Below are 18,397 nucleotides of genomic sequence, written 5' to 3' on the forward strand. Positions count from 1 at the left end.
ATGTTTTCTGAGGTCAGCAAGTTTCAGGATGCTCTTATGTCTAGTTAAAGTTGAAGCTTTGAAAATGCTTTGGATCTTTGTCCTTCACCCTAGTGTTCTGGGAACTGGGTCTCTATGGAAAATGATCACGTAAATCCCCGGGGTCCCTTTTTAGTTCTGTGCTGCTGCCTCAGGTTCACAGTTGCTGTAAAGTTCTAGAAACCTGATTTAGGGGAGGAAAATAATTTTTCTTGACCCTCTTAGGATTCTTGACTGGGTCTGAAAATTAACCTGACAAAGGCAAATTAACAGGAGAAAAGTATACAAATTTAATATAACTTTTACATGACCCAGGGATCCTTCAAAAGGCAATGAAGACTTGAAGAGACTAAGTGTTTTTATGCTGGGTTTGAGCGAGAGTGGGCAGCCCTATAGAAATAGGATAGAGCAAAGAGTATGAGGCAGTAACTGTAGTAACTGGGGAAAACTTCTCAGGGCCTGTTTGTTTGATGTCTTCTCCATGTTTCTCTGACTTGGAGATAAAGATGCTTCCTTCCTCTGGATGTAGAGAAGGTATCTCCTACAAGAGGGTCTGATCTTCAGGGAAGAAAATGAAAGGGGGAGGTCAGAGAGACCTTCCTGCTTCTGCTATTCTTTCAAACTCCTTCAGCTTAAAATAGTTGTTATGCCAAGGTGCTGTCTGCTAGGGTAGTATGTCTTTGACCCCATCACTTGATAGAGGTGGTTCCTGGTCTCATCCCTTCACATGTATTCTTGCAGCTTTCCCAGACAGAGTCAGCAGCCACTTTGGAGAAACAAATATTTAAGACAAAACAACCTCACCTTCCACCTTGCCATAAATATATGAGCATAAACTCTGGTTGTGAAATTCAATGCTTATTTGGCCTACGGCGAAACCATAAAGGAGTTTTACAGGCCCCATTCAGGATGGAGATAAATGCATAAATGAAAATACACAGAACTTAGGGAACACACATAATTAAAGATGGCCAGAGGGAAAACCCCCCCTCCCTGGGCGAACAGCTCTCCTGTATGGTACGGGTTAGAGAGAATTGGCAGGAGGCAGGAAGAGGAGATGCTGCTGCTTGAGAGTGAGATGACGGGTAGAGCCAGGAGGGGCAGGAAGTGGGAGGAGAGGCCCGAGCAGAGGGCCATGATTTCATTATGAATTCCTGCCTATTCTGAGCAGATTGTCCCCAAATTTGTCATTAAAAGTACAATTTCCTCTATGAAAACTGCCTTTCCAAGGACCCCAGGAAAGATACTGAGAACAGGAAGTGGGGTACCCAATTATTCATGTGAGTAATGAACTTTATTCTGTATTAATTATTTATGATTCTGCATTCTATCCAATCTTTGTTTAGTAATAGAGTTATTACTTTTTGTTCCTTCATTTGTGCATTTCTCCAACAGACATTTATGGACTTTCCACTATGCTGGGACACTGGGCATACTGAGGAGGGCCTTTTTACTGTCCTCTGATGCTTACATTCTGTCAGGAGAGGCAGACATTAAGCATCACATTACACACTGAAATTATAGAGTTATCAGGTTGTCATGTGCTGTGATGAATCAAAGGGTGTGATGAGAGGAGGTAACAGGAGAGGCTGAGGTGTCCGAGGGTCAGGAAAAGTGACATTTGAGCCTGAGGACGAAAAAGCAATCAGTTGCAAGGAATGGGTGTGAAAAGATATAAAAGTGGTTTCCAAGCATGGGTTCATCATCTCTTGTCTCATTGTCTTTAACTACATGAGAGTTTTTCTAAGTGAGATCTGGAGCCACCTCTATCAGAATCACTTGGAAGTGAGTTAAAAATTCAGATTCCTGGGCCTCATACCAGGCCACTAAATCAGTATCTCTAGGAGCAGGGCCGAACAATCTGAACTTTAAATTTAGCGCACTCCCCTTCCCCCAGTCATTCTTACCCTCACTACTTAATTTGAAAATCACTTCCTTGTTATCGAGGAAGCTTTATAATTCTTACAAAGGTTTCTGCTTATGACACTGTTTGATTCCCCACTGCAACCTTACATGATACTCAAGCCTAAGTATCATTATTCCACAGTTACAGGTGACATACCTGAAACCTGCAAAAGTAAAAGGTATACGGACTCATCAGTGAGCCTTGTGCCCTTCTCCTTATACCACACTGTGTCTCAGCAGTGGATTAAAATGATACTCACTTTACATGTGATGTAGTACACCTGGGAGTGGATTGCAGGCTTGAAGACATATTTCCTGCACCATGATTGTTACTGGCATAGTATCATCTAGTAGTTCAGCAGTTCTGAAGTCAGACATACCTGGAGTCTAGTACCAGCTCGTCCACTTAACACATTATTGACCTGGGGATTTTGCAGAAATTAAGGCCTGTGGCCAGCGACTTGTTACATAAGTGAATATTAAAACACTATGGTCAATAATGTTTGGGTAACAAAAGATATATTAATATGTCTCTGGTCAATGTTTTGTTCATGGCTGTGTGACCTTGAACGGGTTACCTAACCACTCTCTACTTCAGTTATGTCATTTATTAAATAAGGATAAATAACAACGCTTACACTATTGAACTGTTACAAAGATTAAGTGAAGCACTGCTGTGAAACACTTAAGTATAAGCTTTTTGAGTACTTAGTAAATACCAAAAAGATGACAGCTATTGTGCCTATAATATTTCAGTTCAGTTCAGTTGCTCAGTCATGTCCGACTCTGCGACCCCATGGATTGCAGCACGCCAGGCCTCCCTGTCCATAGACAGCTCCCGGAGTTTATTCAAACTCATGTCCATTGAATCGGTGATGCCATCCAGCCATCTCATCCTCTGTCGTCCCCTTCTCCTGCCTTCAATCTTTCCCAGCATCAGGGTCTTTTCAAATGAGTCCATTCTTCACATCAGGTGGCCAAAGTATTGGAGCTTCAGCTTCAGCATCAGTCCTTCCAATGAATATTCAGGACTGATTTCCTTTAGGATGGACTGGTTGGATCTCCTTGCAGTCTAAGGGACACTTAAGAGTCTTCTCCAACACTACAGTTCAAAAGCATCAATTCTTCAGTGCTCAGCTTTCTTTATAGTCCCAGTCTCACGTCCGTACATGACTACTGGAAAAACCATAGCCTATAATATTTACAATCCACTGAATGTGTAGTAGTTACCAACTAACTGAAACCCAGATAGAAATCACAAGAGATGTTACACAGGTAAGGTTTAAATAAACGTGTGAGTCATTCAGGCAAAAACATCTGAGACAGCTTAGTATCAATAAGCACATCCAGTACCCAAATCTTGGTTTCTAAATACCATTATTCACAAAGAAACTAGGTCTTCGTGAAGAAGTGCCACTTTTAAGTTCTGGAGAAGGAAAAATACAAGCTGGTCTGGAACATTTTCTTGTCCCACAAAATAATGAAGTGCTTAAAGATTGGGGACATGTCAAAAAGACGATGCTCTGGCCTGAATTGGCTCCCACTTCTCAAATTTGGAACAGTTTGAAAATCAGAAAAATAATGACAGTGATGCTGACCATAAAACTTTGAGAGAAAAAATTCGTGAGTTTGCAATGATTTAAAAGGTGGAATAGAGCCAGAAAAGCTTTTTTTAAAAACAAAAAAAACCAAAAGCGAAATTCCAGCAGCTGTATGTGGAAGGAATTACAGAGTTAGAAAAGTCACAAAATTACTGTTTTATGACACTTTTAATAATCGGATTCAGGTAAGGATCATTATTGGAGGCTAAAATCTTTGTTAAAGGTTGTTGGGAAAACATACGGAAGCAGTGATAGATTTTATTTTCTTAAACACCACAATCACCGTGGACAATGATGGCAGCCATGAAACAAAAAGATGCTTGCTCCTTGGAAGGAAAGCTGTGACAAACCTAGACAGCATATTCAAAAGCAGAGACATCACTTGACTGACAAAGCTCTGTATAGTCAAAGCCACAGCTTTTCCCGTGGTCATGTACAGATGTGAGAGTTGGACCATTTAAGAAAGGCTACACACTGAATAATTGATACTTTTGAATTGTATAGAAGACTGTTGAGAGACCCTTAGACTGCAAGGAGATCAAACCAGTCAATCCTAAAGAAAATCAGCCCTGCATATTCGTTGGAAGGACTGATGCTGAAGCTGAAGTCCAATACTTTGGCCACATGATGCGAGAAACTGCCTCGTTGGGAAAGAATCTAATGCTGGGGAAGATTGAGGGCAGGAAGAGAAGAGGGCAAGAGAGGATGAGATGGTTAGGCAGCATCACTTACTCAATAGACATGAATTTGAGCAAACCCTGGGAGATGGTGGAGGACAGAGTAGCCTGGTGTGCTTTCACCAATGGGGTGGTGAAGAGTCGGACACAGCTTAGTAACTAAACAATGACAAATACTAAACAAAGAGAAAAATATATCTTTCTTATGGGAAGACTTGGTAAATACCAAATAATCAAATGGTCAAATTTAGCTTCATAAATTAAGATATACTGACATTATGTGCTTTCTGATGTGGTGGCAATAGGAAATACACAACCTCACCCACCTGTGGCATTATTGCCAAAATTGTCTAACCCAAATCAAATTTTAGGAAACATCAGATAAAATCCACAAGGATATTCTCCAAGAGAATCAATCTGTACTGTTCAAAAAATTTAGTGTTGTAAAATATAAAAAGAAAAACAGGGGAAGAATTTCTAGAATCTAATGTTCTAGCATTAATGATGTAGAATGGTTAATGATTTAAATTAAAGGAAACTAAAGACATGGCAGTTAAATGCAGCATGTAGTCCTTGATCAAATTCTGGCTTTTAAAAAGCTATAAAACAACCCAAATTTTCATCATTTAACAAAGGAATAAACAAAATGTGGTATTTCTGTACAATGTGATATGTTTTTAAAAATTTTTATTTATTTGCTTATTTTTTACTGTGATGGGTCTTCATTGCTGTGAAGACTTTACTCAAGTTGTTGAGCACAGGGGCTCCTCTCTAGTTGTGGTATGAAGGGTCCTCATTGTGATGGCTTTTCTTGTTGCAGTTCATGGGTTCTAGGGCACAGGGGTTCAGTAACTGTGGCTCTCAGGCTTAGTTGCTCCGTGGCATGTGGGATCCTCCCAGATCAGGGATCAAACCCATGTCTCCTGCATTGACAGGCAGATTCTTTACCACTGAGCCACTAGGAAAGCCCCAAAATGTAATATTTTTCAACCAGGAAAGGAATGAAATAATACATGCTACAACATGAGTGAACTTCAAAAACGTTATGCTAAAGGAAAGAAACTAGATATAAAGGACTACATACTTTATGATTCTATTTCTATGAAATTTCCAGGATAGGCAAATCTGTTGAGACAAAAAATAGACTAGTGGTTGTTAAGGAATTGGGGGAGGGGAGAATGGGGAATGACTGATAATTAGTTACTGGGTTTCTTCCTGGGATGTTGAAAATGTTTTGGGTTTAGATACAGGTGATGGTTGTACAACCTTGAGACTATATTGAACTGAGTTGAACACTTGAAAAAAATGGATTTTGTGACACATGGATTATATCTTAGTTAAAGCTATAAGGACATTGATTGGGGCAGTTGGGGAAATTTGAGTATGAGTTGTCAGATGATATTTTTTCAATTTGAAATTTCTTAGGTGTGATAATGGTATTGTGGCTGTATAGGAGTATATTCTACCTCATAGGAAATACTTAGGGATGTATTTAAGGATGAAGTACTGAGGGATAAGGGCTTATCTGATAGCTCAGTTGGTAAAGAATCTGCCTGTAATGCAGGAGACCCCGGTTCGACTCCTGGATCGGGAAGGTCTGCTGGAGAAGGGATAGGCTGCCCACTCCAGTATTCTTGGGTTTCCCTTGTGGCTCAGCTGGTAAAGAATCCACCTGCAATGTGGGAGACCTGGGTTCGATCCCTGGGTTTGGAAGATCCCCTGGAGAAGAGAAAGGCTACCCACTCCAGTACTCTGGCCTGGAGAATTCCATGGACTGTACAGTCCATGGGGTTGTGAAGAGCTGGACACAATTGAGCAACTTTCACTTTCACTGAGGGATAAAATGTCATGATATTTGTAAGTAATCAGGAAAAAATAGAGAATTGGGAGAAAGCCAGTGTAGTAATATTTGAACAATTGGTGATCCAGGTAAAAGGTACACAGGAGTTTACTGAAGTATTATTTTAACTTTTTTTTTTCTTTTTTTTTGTATCTTGAAATTTTTCAAAATAAAAAGATTGAAAGAGGGGCCCACTTATGATATATCTATTACTCACCAAACCGAGGATGAAGACCGTTGCGGACTGTGACAAGGAAATCAGAAGCGTTAGAGTCACAGGCCTACCTCCTGAGAGAATCCTTGAAGGAGAGGGGATTGTATGCCTCCCTTCAAAACTTCTCTCAGACTTCCCTGTCTGAGAAGTGGCTAAAACACTGCCCTTCTACTGAAGGGGGACCAGTTGGATCCTTTATCAGGGAAATTTCACATGCTGTGTGGAGTGGCCAGAAGGAAAAAGAAAAAAACAAAAAACTTCTCTTGGTCTCACTGGCATCAGAGACAGATGGTCAAGGTGTGTTCCAGAAAGTCATTCTGTAATTGGGCTTCTTAGGTAGAGTGGTAGCATCTTAACTGTGTTGTCTGACTTGATAGCACTGTCTAGGGGGTCTTAAGATCTTCCAAAGATGAAGTGTTAACTGTATCAGTGAAATCAACAGGGTGATAAGATTAAAGTAGGTTGCGAGTGAGGGCTTAAGGACTGGAAGGAAGAAGGAGGTGGGCATGCATGCGTTTAGTAGGGAAGGCAAATGGTCCAGGCCATCAACCAAGACTTGGCTATGTTTGAGTAACAAGCAGGAAGGGAGGTGAGCCAGTGTCCCAGCCCCATTTGTGGAGTCTGAGTAGTAAAACTGATCCTTGGGAGTGTCCCTGTTCTGGTCGCAGCTGCTCCTGGATGCTGGTTAGAAAAGCCCCCTATCATCCCACCTACTCACATTACCCCTTTCAACCAAGGAAACATTGTCATCAGTGGCCTCTTTTTTTGGCCTTTGTTCTTTTTCCTTCAAGAATGCCAAGAGAGCGTCTATTAGAGCTGAACTAACTGGTGGTTATTCTTGGACCAAGATGGGAGGTGGGGGGCGGATCTCAATTTGGAGGAGGGGTTGGAGGTGTGGAAATGGCCAGGCAGCAACAGTCATGTAAGGTAGGTTTTGTGAGGCCAACCGGGGAGGGTGGGGAAGACTGGTTTCTGGTTCACCCGGAGCTCTTGGACCTTCTGTTTTTAAAACAGACGTGCTTCATCCTTCCCAGAGCTGGGGCCAACGATGGGAACTCAGAATGCAAAGTCGCAGCCGGGGAAATTAAGCTGCAAGAGCTCAGCGCCTAAAAAATATTGACTGTTTCTTTTTTTAAGCTAATATTCCAAATTTCTTATGAAAGTCAACTTAAGACATCCAGGACACAGGAAACAAGGCAAGAGGCCGCAGCCAGCTGCCTCAGAGGACCCGGGACACTTTCTTAATAACATCCAGATGGTTCCACAGAAATTGTTAACATCTTGGAAAAGAAAAAAATCAGCTGCAGGAGAAATGAGATTCAAGTGGTTTAGGAAGGACAGCCTGGAGGAGAGTCCCAAGGGATGAAAGTGGGTCTGAAATAGAAACCTCTGTGGTGGGGTTACTGCTTCCTATGGCAAGGCTGCAGGGGAGTGGGTGTCAAAGTCCAGGTTTTTAGTAGAGCCTTTGGGTTGGAAGGGAGCCCTAACAGAACTGAACTTCTGGTCATGTGTATCCATTTGCTAACCTGGGTTTGCCATAACTTTTTACATGAATATTTTTTCTTTGTTTTTTTTTTTTTTAGGATTATTTACCTCCCAAGTTTATCTTTTAGGCTCTAAGAGGCCCAATGCTTAGATCCCATGAGGTTTTAAGGAAATGGCAACCCACTCCAGTTTTCTTGCCTGGAGAATCCCGGGGACGGGGGAGCCTGGTAGGCTGCCATCTATGGGCTTGCACAGAGTCGGACATGACTGACATGACTTAGCAGAAGCAGAAGCAGAAGGCAGTATCTAACCCTGAAAAAAATATGATAGTATTTTTCTAATCATGTGTACATGAGAGATAGATGGCATAATATCAGTGTATTTTTCAACATATGAAAAGAAACTCAAAATATAAATCAGTAAATGTCTAATTAAATGCCTGCAATAGCTAACATTATGGCAGCTCAATGAGCTCTTAAATTTAGTGTCCTTTAGATAATTTATTTCATTGGAAAACAATTCGTACGTTACAGTTTTGCATTTCCCATGCATTTGTGCAGACATCAGTTCCCTGGACTCATAATTTTTTAAGTGAAAATTTTAAATCCTTCTGTAATTTTACCAGGGAAGAAACACACGTCTTTTAACAGGGAATGTGAGTGTTTTGTAATGCATTTACATAGAGTGGGGAAGAGAGTGGAGCTCTCAAATGAAGAGCCCAAGGGTGTAGGAAAGCCTTAACACAATCCCCTTTTTCTAAAGAGGTGTGTGTTTCTTCCGGCCTCTCCTCTCAGTCACCTTCCCCCAAGGAAGAGGAAATGGCTTGTTTGTGGAATGCAACTGTTGGCACGCAAATCACTTATTTGGAAACAGAAGTAGGGGTGAGGGAAGTGGGAGCCGCAAATTCAGGGCTCAATCAGCATTCAGCAAGGTGCCCCACCCCTCTCACCTGGGCCACTCAAAGCCCATTAGAGGCACCTCTTGCCTCCCACTCATTGAGTTCCCCCCCTGTAATAGGATTGGCTTGTCTGACCATAACAGTAGGAGATTAGAACTGGAGAGGCTGGTGAGGGCAGGTTGGTTGGCCTTCCTTGCAATTCCCATGTCCTAAATCAGGAAGCACGTAGGAGTGAAGAATGAACAGTAAGAATATACACATCCTGAAACTTGCTCTGAAATGCCTAGGGTATTTAGTATGAAAAATCTGTGTGTAACTGTAAAAAACAAACAAAAAAACCCTCCAAGAACAGCTAATACAGGAATCAGACTTTTCTATAACAAGCAACATTAAAAAAGAAAGACCAGCAAAGAGAGCTCAGAATCAGGCTATGGAACGCTAACCAGGTAAAGTCATTAAATGGAGGCATCTCTTTCCTTTGGGAGAACACTGACATTGAAGCTTTGGCTTCTTGGGATTCAGCTGGAGGAGTCTTCAGTAGAATGCAATGACTCCTTCCTTCCTCCGCAAACTGAAATCCGGGCTATTACAATTCCAAATGGACACAGAGTCCTGCCAAGTTTATAGGAAATTGGAATGACAGCGTAGGTTCCCACCGCTGGGGATAGCAGAACCTGAAAGCTCCGAGAATAAGTAACATTTCCCTTGTGATTCCCAAATGCGTCTATTTTTATTTTAAGGGCTCTGTGCTTTCATTCAGTTTTGTGAACTGAGGAATCCATATGGAATTTTCACCAGCTCTACTAAAATAAAACCATGCAATTTCTCGGCAGTGTACTGAAATAGCCACTATGATAGGTCAGAAAGAATTGCAGAATTCACTTCTGAGGATCTGTGAGAAATCAACTCATCTTCAACAGGTACTTTCTAGGTGCACGACAGAGTACAGTATCAATTGCTAAATTCATAAATGGGAGATACTGTCTTTGACATGGTATAGTTCATCATTTAAAGGAAGTCATAAAGTGGCTGCTCTGAGATGGACAGCTTATATTAATATATATGAAATAGAAATATACATTTATTTTAAGGGCAGGATTTTTTGTGGGGCCCAGGATGGAAAGAGACTCTGAAGTAATGCGTACTTACTCAGTGGTGTCTGACTCTTTTTGACCCCATGGACTGTAGACCTCCAGTCTTTTTTGTCTATGGAATTATCCAAGCAAGAATACTGGAGTGGGTCCTCCTCCAGCGGATCTTCCCAACCCAGGGATCAAACCTGCGTCTCCTCTGTCTCCTGTATTACAGGTAGATTCTTAACCTGCTGAGCCATTGGGTAAGCCCATGACTCATAAGTAAGTCCCCATGTGTAAAACCAGATATATTTTTACTGGTAATTTTTAGAAAATTTTCTTAAAACATATATATTATTAATCATTATTTGAAACAATCTTGCTTGCTGATTGATGCTTATTTCCAGCTTCTTCAACTTGAACCTGTACCTGCCTGTTTTCCTCTGTAATACAAACTCCACAAAACAGGGCCTTTCCTATCTTAACTCTATACTCCAGAATCAGAATAGTGCCTGAGACATAGTAGGTGCTCAATAAATGGTTTCCCTCCCATTCAGCCAACAACCAGAAACTTCCCTTCTCCTATGCTTTTAATGGGTTCATTATGGAAAAAAAACAAAAAAGGTTAGCTGTGAAAAAAAGGCATGACATATTTTCATATAGATGACTAGGTTTTCTGTTGTCCTGGGGGCTATTTGGCCTCATGCCATCTGTGAGCTGGGCAGTGTGCAACACCATTGTTTTTCAAGTATTTGTCTGCTCCATACCAAGCACTGTTCTAGGGAGAAAATATCCTGCATCCACGGGACTTATAATTAAGTAGGGAGAGATGGACAGTAACCAGTAAATATATATTCTGTCAAGTGGGGATAAATACTATGAAGAAAAGTAAATAGGGTAATTGGGTAGTTGGGGAAGGTTTCCGACTGGGGAGCTTTTGAGAGTGCCTTGCAGAGAGTGTAGGAGCCGACTTGGCAGATGTGTGGAGGAAAGCTATGTGGGCAGGAGTCGGCTTGCCTGACTTGTGAAGAGGGGAGGGGGCTGAAGCACAGCCAGGGAAAGGCATGGGAGGTGATAGCTGGAGAGGAAGGCTTGGAGCCTGGTATGGATATGGACTTTTACTCCACATGAAATGGGGAGGCCCCCAGAGGGTCTAGAACCAAGGGCTGTCCTGACTTGGTTTAGTTTTTCCAAGGTGAAAAGAATGAGTGGGTTGGTGAGAGGAAGCACCAAGTCAGGAGGCTTAGTAGTAACTCTGGTGAGAGGTTCTCCTGGACCAGTGGGAGTGGTGAGAAGTGGTCAGGTTCCAGATGGGCTTTGGAGGCAGGGCCAATAGAATTGGCTGATGGTTTGGAAATGGGGTGTAAGAGAGGGAGCTTTCAGACTGAGCACTTGGCAGAATACCCTGTTCGTTTAGTGAGCTAAAAAACTGGGAGGTGAAGGTTTGGGACTCAAGTCATGTCTTAGGTTTCAGCACCTGCATAGAACCTGTAGGGCACAGGCTCAGTAGGCAGTAGGTGCCATCCTAGCTTGACACATTCTCTGGCTGGTGATCAGTGAGTCGTGACTAGTCAAGGGCCTAAGAGCATGGGGCCAAACACGCAGCCAGTGTCAGATGCTGATACTGATGCTGAAATAAAGTGGTCCCAAATGCTCAAGTCTAGAGTGATGCTCCTCCATTGTTATCAGAAAAGGGAGCCTCTAATTCCCACCTCTCTGAGTCATTCTCAGGGGTCTGTCTGAAACCTTCATGTCACTGATCTGTTCCTTTGACTCAATATTCTTATGCTATTTATTAATCAAGGAACCATAAAGTGACTTACTTTTAATAAGGCAGAAGACCACACATGGAGGTTCACTTTCAGATTTAAACATTTGGCTTTTTACTGCTACCTGATGGTCTGTAGGCTAGGATACGCAAAAGCACTGTACTTGAACTCCTAGTGAAAAGGTGTCCCACGTCTGGGAACTTGCTGTAAGTGACAGGTATGGCCAGGGCAGGAGCACTTCAGGGCCTTTGTTGAAGAGACTCCCTGAACTACCAGTCTTTGGTGTCTCTGAAGATGGGTATTCAGTAGGAATGCCTGGAGAGCTGCTGCTTGTCTTCTCTGCAAGAGGAATTAGTCCTTCTTAACCTTGGGCAGTTCTGAAATCCCAACTGCTTTATGACTGTTAACAGTATTATCCATAGTCCCCAGGGATACTGTTTAATCAGCTGATGAACTCCTTTTTCCTTGATTCTAAATCTGAAGCCCCATGGGCTTTTCCCATAGTATAAATAGCATTCTATTCCAGTGTGTATTATCTCATTTACAGGAAATAGTCTTTGAATTACATCACTGACCAGTTTTGCTGTTTTCTGTTGACATTTGTTGTGGAAGTATTGTAAGATTGACATGGATCCTGTCCCCCAGAGTTAGTATATCCCATCCATGTTTAAGATTATAGAGCTGGGTTCAGAGATGGGAGAAACAGTCGAATGAACTCCAGGACATTTTGCCATTGTTTCATTGTTACAATATTAGCAAAACATTTTTTCTAAGCTTATAAATGTGGGTATATGGCAAAATATGATGATTTTCTTTAGCTATGCCATTTGCTGAAATGATGTTTATATTTGAAAAATAGGTTAGGGGGCAAGGGAAGGTAGGTTAGATCAGTGTTGGAAAAACCACTCAGCATCTCCCAGTGTCCATCCAGTCTTCTGTTCTTCTGTGGTAATAACACAGACAGCCCCATTTTAAGCTGTGTATAGCCTCCTTACACTAAGATGTCATTTCCAAGCTTCCCTTGCAGCTAGGTAGGCCATAAAATGGTTCTGGCCAATATGAATAGATAAAAATGTCTAGTGGCAGCTTCTAGAAACTCCACTTAAGGGGCCTTATGTGTGTATACTATGCTCTTCTTCTTCATGTCTTCTTCCATCCTGCTCCCTGAAATGTAGAAGCTGCCATCTCAGACCATGAGGCTGAAGCTATGCACAATGAAGTAGCAAGAGAAAAGGCACAGCCTACTGTGCCCTGTCTTTGAGACCTTGTTCTAATTTTAAAATTTTATTTATTTGGCCTCACTGCATGGCTTATGGGAATCTTAGTTCCCTGGCTAGGGATTGAACCTGGGCCACAGCAGTTGAAAGCCCGGAATCCTAACTACTAGACCAACAGGGAACTCCCCTGAGGCCTATTATATGAGGGGGGAAATGAACTTTAGTCATATTTAAGGTGCTGTTGGAGATTTTGTGGGCCTTATAACTGAGCCTGATCCCAGCTCATATGAACAACTAACCTTTCCTTGAATTTAGAGAGCTCAAGGCAGAGTGTCATTCTCAGCTGAAGAGAACAACGTACCCATTCTGCCAAGTCACCAATCTTTAACTTCTCCACGATACTGCATTGTATCATTAAGATCATTTTTATAAAAGCCTCATGTCGTGACATCGTTTATTACCTGAGAACCAAAAAGTGAAAATAATGGTGTTACACCTAACGTGATTTGAACTCACATCCCCTCAGCCACAAGAACTTGTCCATCTCACACCATTGTCCTCCACTTTTGTGTTTCTGTCACTTGGAATCTAGATATAGATGAATAAAACCAACAGAATTTCTAAACACAGGTGAGAGGGGCACCCACCACCTCTAGAGGCTGGTCTTTATGATCACAGAAGTAGCACATGTAAAAAGTCAAAACTCTGGAAAAATGTGCTCCATGTCCCCAGTCCCACCACCTCAAAGTCACAAAAGCTTTTAGGAACATCCTTACAGAATTTTCCTATGTGTATAGAGCCTTTCTTTTTTTAAAAATATATATGTATAAATGGGAACATATTACATATACTATAATATACTTCATTTTTAAGTTGAATAATTATAAACGTCTTTCCAAAACAGCATGTACACATTGACTCTGTCTGATGCACAGCACAGTAGATGCCACATAATTAATTTAACCAGTCTCTTGTTAATGGCCATTTGTTCCAGACTTTTGCTGAGATAAATGTTGCTGAACAGATTTGCTCGTATGTCTGTCTCTGTGTGTATGAACCCATATAACTTTAGGACAATTCATGGAGTTGCTAGGAGAGACGGCATGTTTAAGATATAAGCAGAGTCCTCTACATTTATAATCCTGCCAACAGAAGCAAGGCTACTTTTTGAACTCAGTTTCCCCTCATGAGCCACAATTTAGCATTCAGTTTTATTTCCTGTTCACTTACTACTTTAAAAATTTGGGTTTCTGTACAGAGCAAGCATGACATGTGACTAGTCAAAAGACAATTGAGAGGCAAATGAGTGATCTGCTTCCGCTTAATACTGTGCACTGTTTAAAGGGCATTATGAGCAAAAACCCCACCTTATTGCTGAGAATATGCTAGCCATTATTCTTGTTTAAGGTCTGGGCCTAGTGAAGGGGATGGCTGAAGAGCTTTGGGGAGAAAGAATCAGGAGTGCAACCAGGAATGTAAAGGCAGCCTTCTAGGTCCGAGGCTACAGAGATGTTGTTTTACCACAAAGACAAAGGAACTTTGAATATCACTGGAAATAGGATATTTTATATAAGGGCTGGGAGAAGGTCCAAATTTAGGGCTTATTCAATATCCCATGATCTCTAACCACCCATCCCTACATTAAACACTTGCTCTATTTTCTCAGGATCTTTTAAAGTATGCGTCTTTTAAAGTATACCTAAAGTATGTGTTGGTCATAGAGTGGTGTTGTTTTTTAAGTTATCCAGTGCCCAGCAAGCTGCTTGGATAATGCGTGGGACAAAAGGGGAAGCTTTGCATCTGTTCTGCTTTTATTCATGGTCCCTAGACTCCTAACTATGGTTTAATTTAGAAGATGAGGTCCTCATATCAGAGGAGGACACAGAAAGTCAGAGCATTTTCCCTGCACTGGTAAATGGGCTACTCTGAAGCCCAGACCCCAGCCTCACTTCAGGGGACAGGCCCTGCCCAGCTTTCTGAGTGAGGTTGTCTTGGAAGTAGGCAGCACCCTCTCCTGGGCTAAATCCAAATGTTTTCTGTTGGTCCTGAAGTCATCTAGGATAATAACTGGCATCTCCCTTTCTCTGGCAAGCTGTGCCCCATCACTGCCCCCTCCTGGCCCCTGCTATTTTTTATCTGAATGGTGCTCACATTGGATATTCTACAGCCTCAGGTGACTCAGAGGGCAAGGAATCTGCCTGCAATGCGGAAGACCTGGGTTCAAGCCCTGCATCAGGAAGACCCCCTAGAGAAGGGAATGCAACCCGCTTCAGTATTCTTGCCCGAAGAATTCCATGGACAGAGGAGCCTTGGCAGGCCACAGTCCATGGGTCGTGGAGAGTTGGACACGACTGAGCAACTCTCACTTTCACTTTCACCTTTCACATTGGATATTAGAGATTCCAGGTAAGATTTGTTAGGGAGTAAGAACTTATTGAGTACTTACTATGGGCAGGACACCAGGGAAGAGGTGTGAATGTAAAGAAATAAAAGCTTGTAGTTAGTATAGAAATGGACTAGGAAGAATGAGTAGCTAAATGCAGACAAAGTACTGTTTTAAACTATTCTAAGACAGCAAAAGCATGGAAGAGACTACTGATGACAGAAATCTTGGAGTGGTTCAGTGATGCTTGTTACCTAGCAGTCTCTTCGTGAAATGGCAGATGCTAGGAAAGTTGTTGCCCAAAGGAAGGGGATAAATCCTCACCCCTGAGAAATAGTCTCTGGAAATAGATGTACTAGAGGTTTCTTTTACTGAACCAGTTAAAATATGACTGCAAATTTTAAGCCTTTGAGAACCCTTTAGCATCTAACACCATTTTCTACATTCTTCTCTTTTCTTCACTAGACCTGAATATCTGAATGAAATTTTCAGAAAACTAAGAGACTATGATAGCGCCTTCTCAACTTTACTGTGTTCTAGTTTCTGTTTCACCCAGGCTTTTATTCTAATTGGCATAGAGGTTCTGTTTTATCTAACTGCATCTGCATGCTGAAGACCATGGACATTGTTCATTTTCTCTCATAAATCAAGGATTGTGTCTGTTTTGTATGTTCAGTTTTCAGTGCAGCAACAACAGCATATATAGTTGTTGCTTAGTGGGTCTTTACCTGAAGCCAGGAGCAAAAGGACATTACACTCTTTCATCTGATTGATGCTCACAATTACCTGATGGGATAAGTACTATCTTTATTATCCCTCTGTTTTTTTTTTTAAAGATGAGGAATTTAAGGTTCAGTGATGTTGGGTAACTTGCCCAGGTGGCAGGGATAGAATCTGATGGAGGACCAGCTCTAGAGGCCTTGTTTTTATCTACAGTGCATATTTCAACCATAGCATTTGCAAGTGATTAATAAATGTGCAATTGAGGAAATAATCATGTTAGCAGGTATAGTTCATTTCATAGAGATGTGACATGAAATTGAGCTAGGGAGGAAGTAAAGCATGTCTGATGTCTGGGGAGTGTTTTGTAATTGAGGAGGTGGTGGGCGCAGAGTTGGCTCACTCCTAACAACACACCCAGCACAGACCCTCAGAGTCATAGTCAAAACTTGAATGCTTACTCTATTCCAGGAAGCATTCTTGCTCAGAACCTGGCATGTTGTTTCATTTCATTCTTGTGACAGTCGCACTTTACTGGACAGGCTCAGAAAGGTGAAGTAACTTGCCTAGGGCCCCACAACTAGTGATTGGTGGAGTCAGGACACTTGACCGCTGCTACCCTGAACTTCTCTCGGGTGCCGTGAGGGAGCTTCTAGCAGCCTCACTTTCTCAGCCCATAGGGGAAAGATCAGATTGTACCCCCCTGGCTCCTGAAAAATAAATGTCCTGCTGCCTCTCAGAGAACCCCCTCTCAAATGGGAGTGTGGGCAAGAGGAATGGAATGTGTCAGCTCCAGGCAAACTCAGAATAGGCCTGTTGTTTAGTTGCTAAGTTGTGTTGCACTCTTTGTGACCCCATGAACTGGAGCACGCCTGGCTTCCCTGCCCTTCGCTATCTCCCAGAGTCTGTTCAAGCAAACTCATGTCCATTGAGTTGGTGATGCTATCCAGCCATCTCTTCCTCTGTTACCCCTTTCTCCTCCTGCCCTCAATCTTTCCTACTATCAGGGTCTAGAATGGGCCAAGAAGTATCATACCAAGAGACTTCCGTGGTGGTCCAGTGGTTAAGACTCCACCTGCCAATGCAGGAGACACGGGTTTGATCCCTGATGTGGGAAGATCCCACATACCTCGGGGTAACTAAGCCTGTGCACTGCAAATAATGAAGCCTGCACTCTAGATCCCTGCGCAACTAGAGAAAGCACCTGCACAGCAATGAAGACCCAGCGAAGCCAAAAGAATAATAAAATAATTTAAAAAAGAAAGAAAAAGTGTGTATCAAGACCCAGGAGAAGACTGTAAATATATTCAGACTTTTAAGTCTGTAAAATGTGTCCTCTTACTGTCTTTAGAAGCAGGAATGGGTCTTGTAATTTCATAGTATCTGACTCTGCAGGTCACACCATCAGTGGTTAATAGATACAAGGAAGGAAGAGAGGAATGAATGGATAAATTGATGAATGAATGAAGGATGGGCACGGAGAAGGCAGCACCTGTGTTTGGGTAGGAGTCTGCTTAGGAACCTCTTTCCACCAGAGACATATATAAAATAATGACTCTGATGCTCTAATGACAAGTATCCACAGCATATGTTTTCAACTGGATTTTGAGTGTGGAGCTCTAGAGACATATTACCTGGGTTCAGATTCTTGTTATGCCACCCCTAGCTAGTTATCTGCAGTGAGTCATGGAACCTCTCTAGGTCTCAGTAGCCAGGGGAAGGTTGTTGTGAGTTAATACAGGTGATGTGCCTAGCTCCAGTGAGAATTTGGTAAATGCCAGATACAGTCGTCTCAGTCATAGTGTGCCTGGCCAGCTGGAATCCGTGCAGCCACCGTGCTTGACTTCTCAGTCCCAAGGTGAACCCTAATGTAGAGCAACAACACCTGGCCCCAAATATAATTTCCTCTTGCAGCTCATTGCAGCCATGAGGAAGTCGCCAGGGGAGGGCTGGGGAGGGCGGCGCAGCAGCACCATAATTTCCAGAGCCCTTCTCCTAGACTGACACATAATTGTCAGATTGTTTTATGAGCGCAGCTTCCTGCCCCCTTCCTGCCTCGCTTCCAAATGTGCTCATTCCCGAGGAAGCCTCACTGCTCCCTCTCGCCCTTAATCGCTCCTTTCCTGCCCGCCCCGGGGCTGGGCCGATTTCCTAAATCACTCGGAATTGGCTTCCAGTGCTGGCGCCCAGGGTGGGCTGCAGGAGAGAGCGCGTTTGTTCTGAGTGGCTTGTGACCTAGAGGTCAGAGATGCTTCCATTCTGTTTGATGTCTTTCCCAGGGGGCCTTCCTTCGCCTACCCCTTCTCCTTCCCTCCCGAGCTGACTTTAATTCTAAGGTCAGGAAGAGATTAAGGAACCAAATCCTGCTGCTTTTCCTAACCAGTGCACGCTGGGGATGCAGGCAGGCAGGAGTGGGAGTGGGGGAAATAGTAGGTGCTGGAGAGTGAGAACCCTGCCTCATTCCTCAGCCCTTCAGCCCCATGCCTCATTGCATACCCACTGGGGTACGGGATGGGGGGCCGTTCAGAATACTCAGACTGAGAGCCCTGAAAGATTCATCCAGGTGATTCTTTTTCTGGGCATGCCCCTCTCTCTCC

The 18,397-nt window shown here is 42.7% G+C and overlaps 1 protein-coding gene across 10 annotated transcripts in view; it reads left to right on the top strand.

Annotated features, from left to right (window-relative positions):
- Window positions 1–18,397, top strand: part of LOC109562158 (uncharacterized) — a 446,088-nt gene that overhangs the window by 201,665 nt on the left and 226,026 nt on the right. Inside the window, exon 6 of one of the 10 annotated variants that reach the window (XM_070792113.1) lies at window positions 14,865–15,103. The exons of the other annotated variants lie outside the window; for them this stretch is intronic. Within the exon in view, the coding sequence (XP_070648214.1) occupies window positions 14,865–14,874 (10 nt within the window). The 3' untranslated portion in view covers window positions 14,875–15,103. The remainder of the gene's footprint in view (window positions 1–14,864; window positions 15,104–18,397) is intronic. 10 annotated transcript variants of the gene reach the window in all.

This window comes from Bos indicus, chromosome 7 (assembly GCF_029378745.1).
Source record: "Bos indicus isolate NIAB-ARS_2022 breed Sahiwal x Tharparkar chromosome 7, NIAB-ARS_B.indTharparkar_mat_pri_1.0, whole genome shotgun sequence".
Classification (NCBI taxonomy): domain Eukaryota; kingdom Metazoa; phylum Chordata; class Mammalia; order Artiodactyla; family Bovidae; genus Bos; species Bos indicus.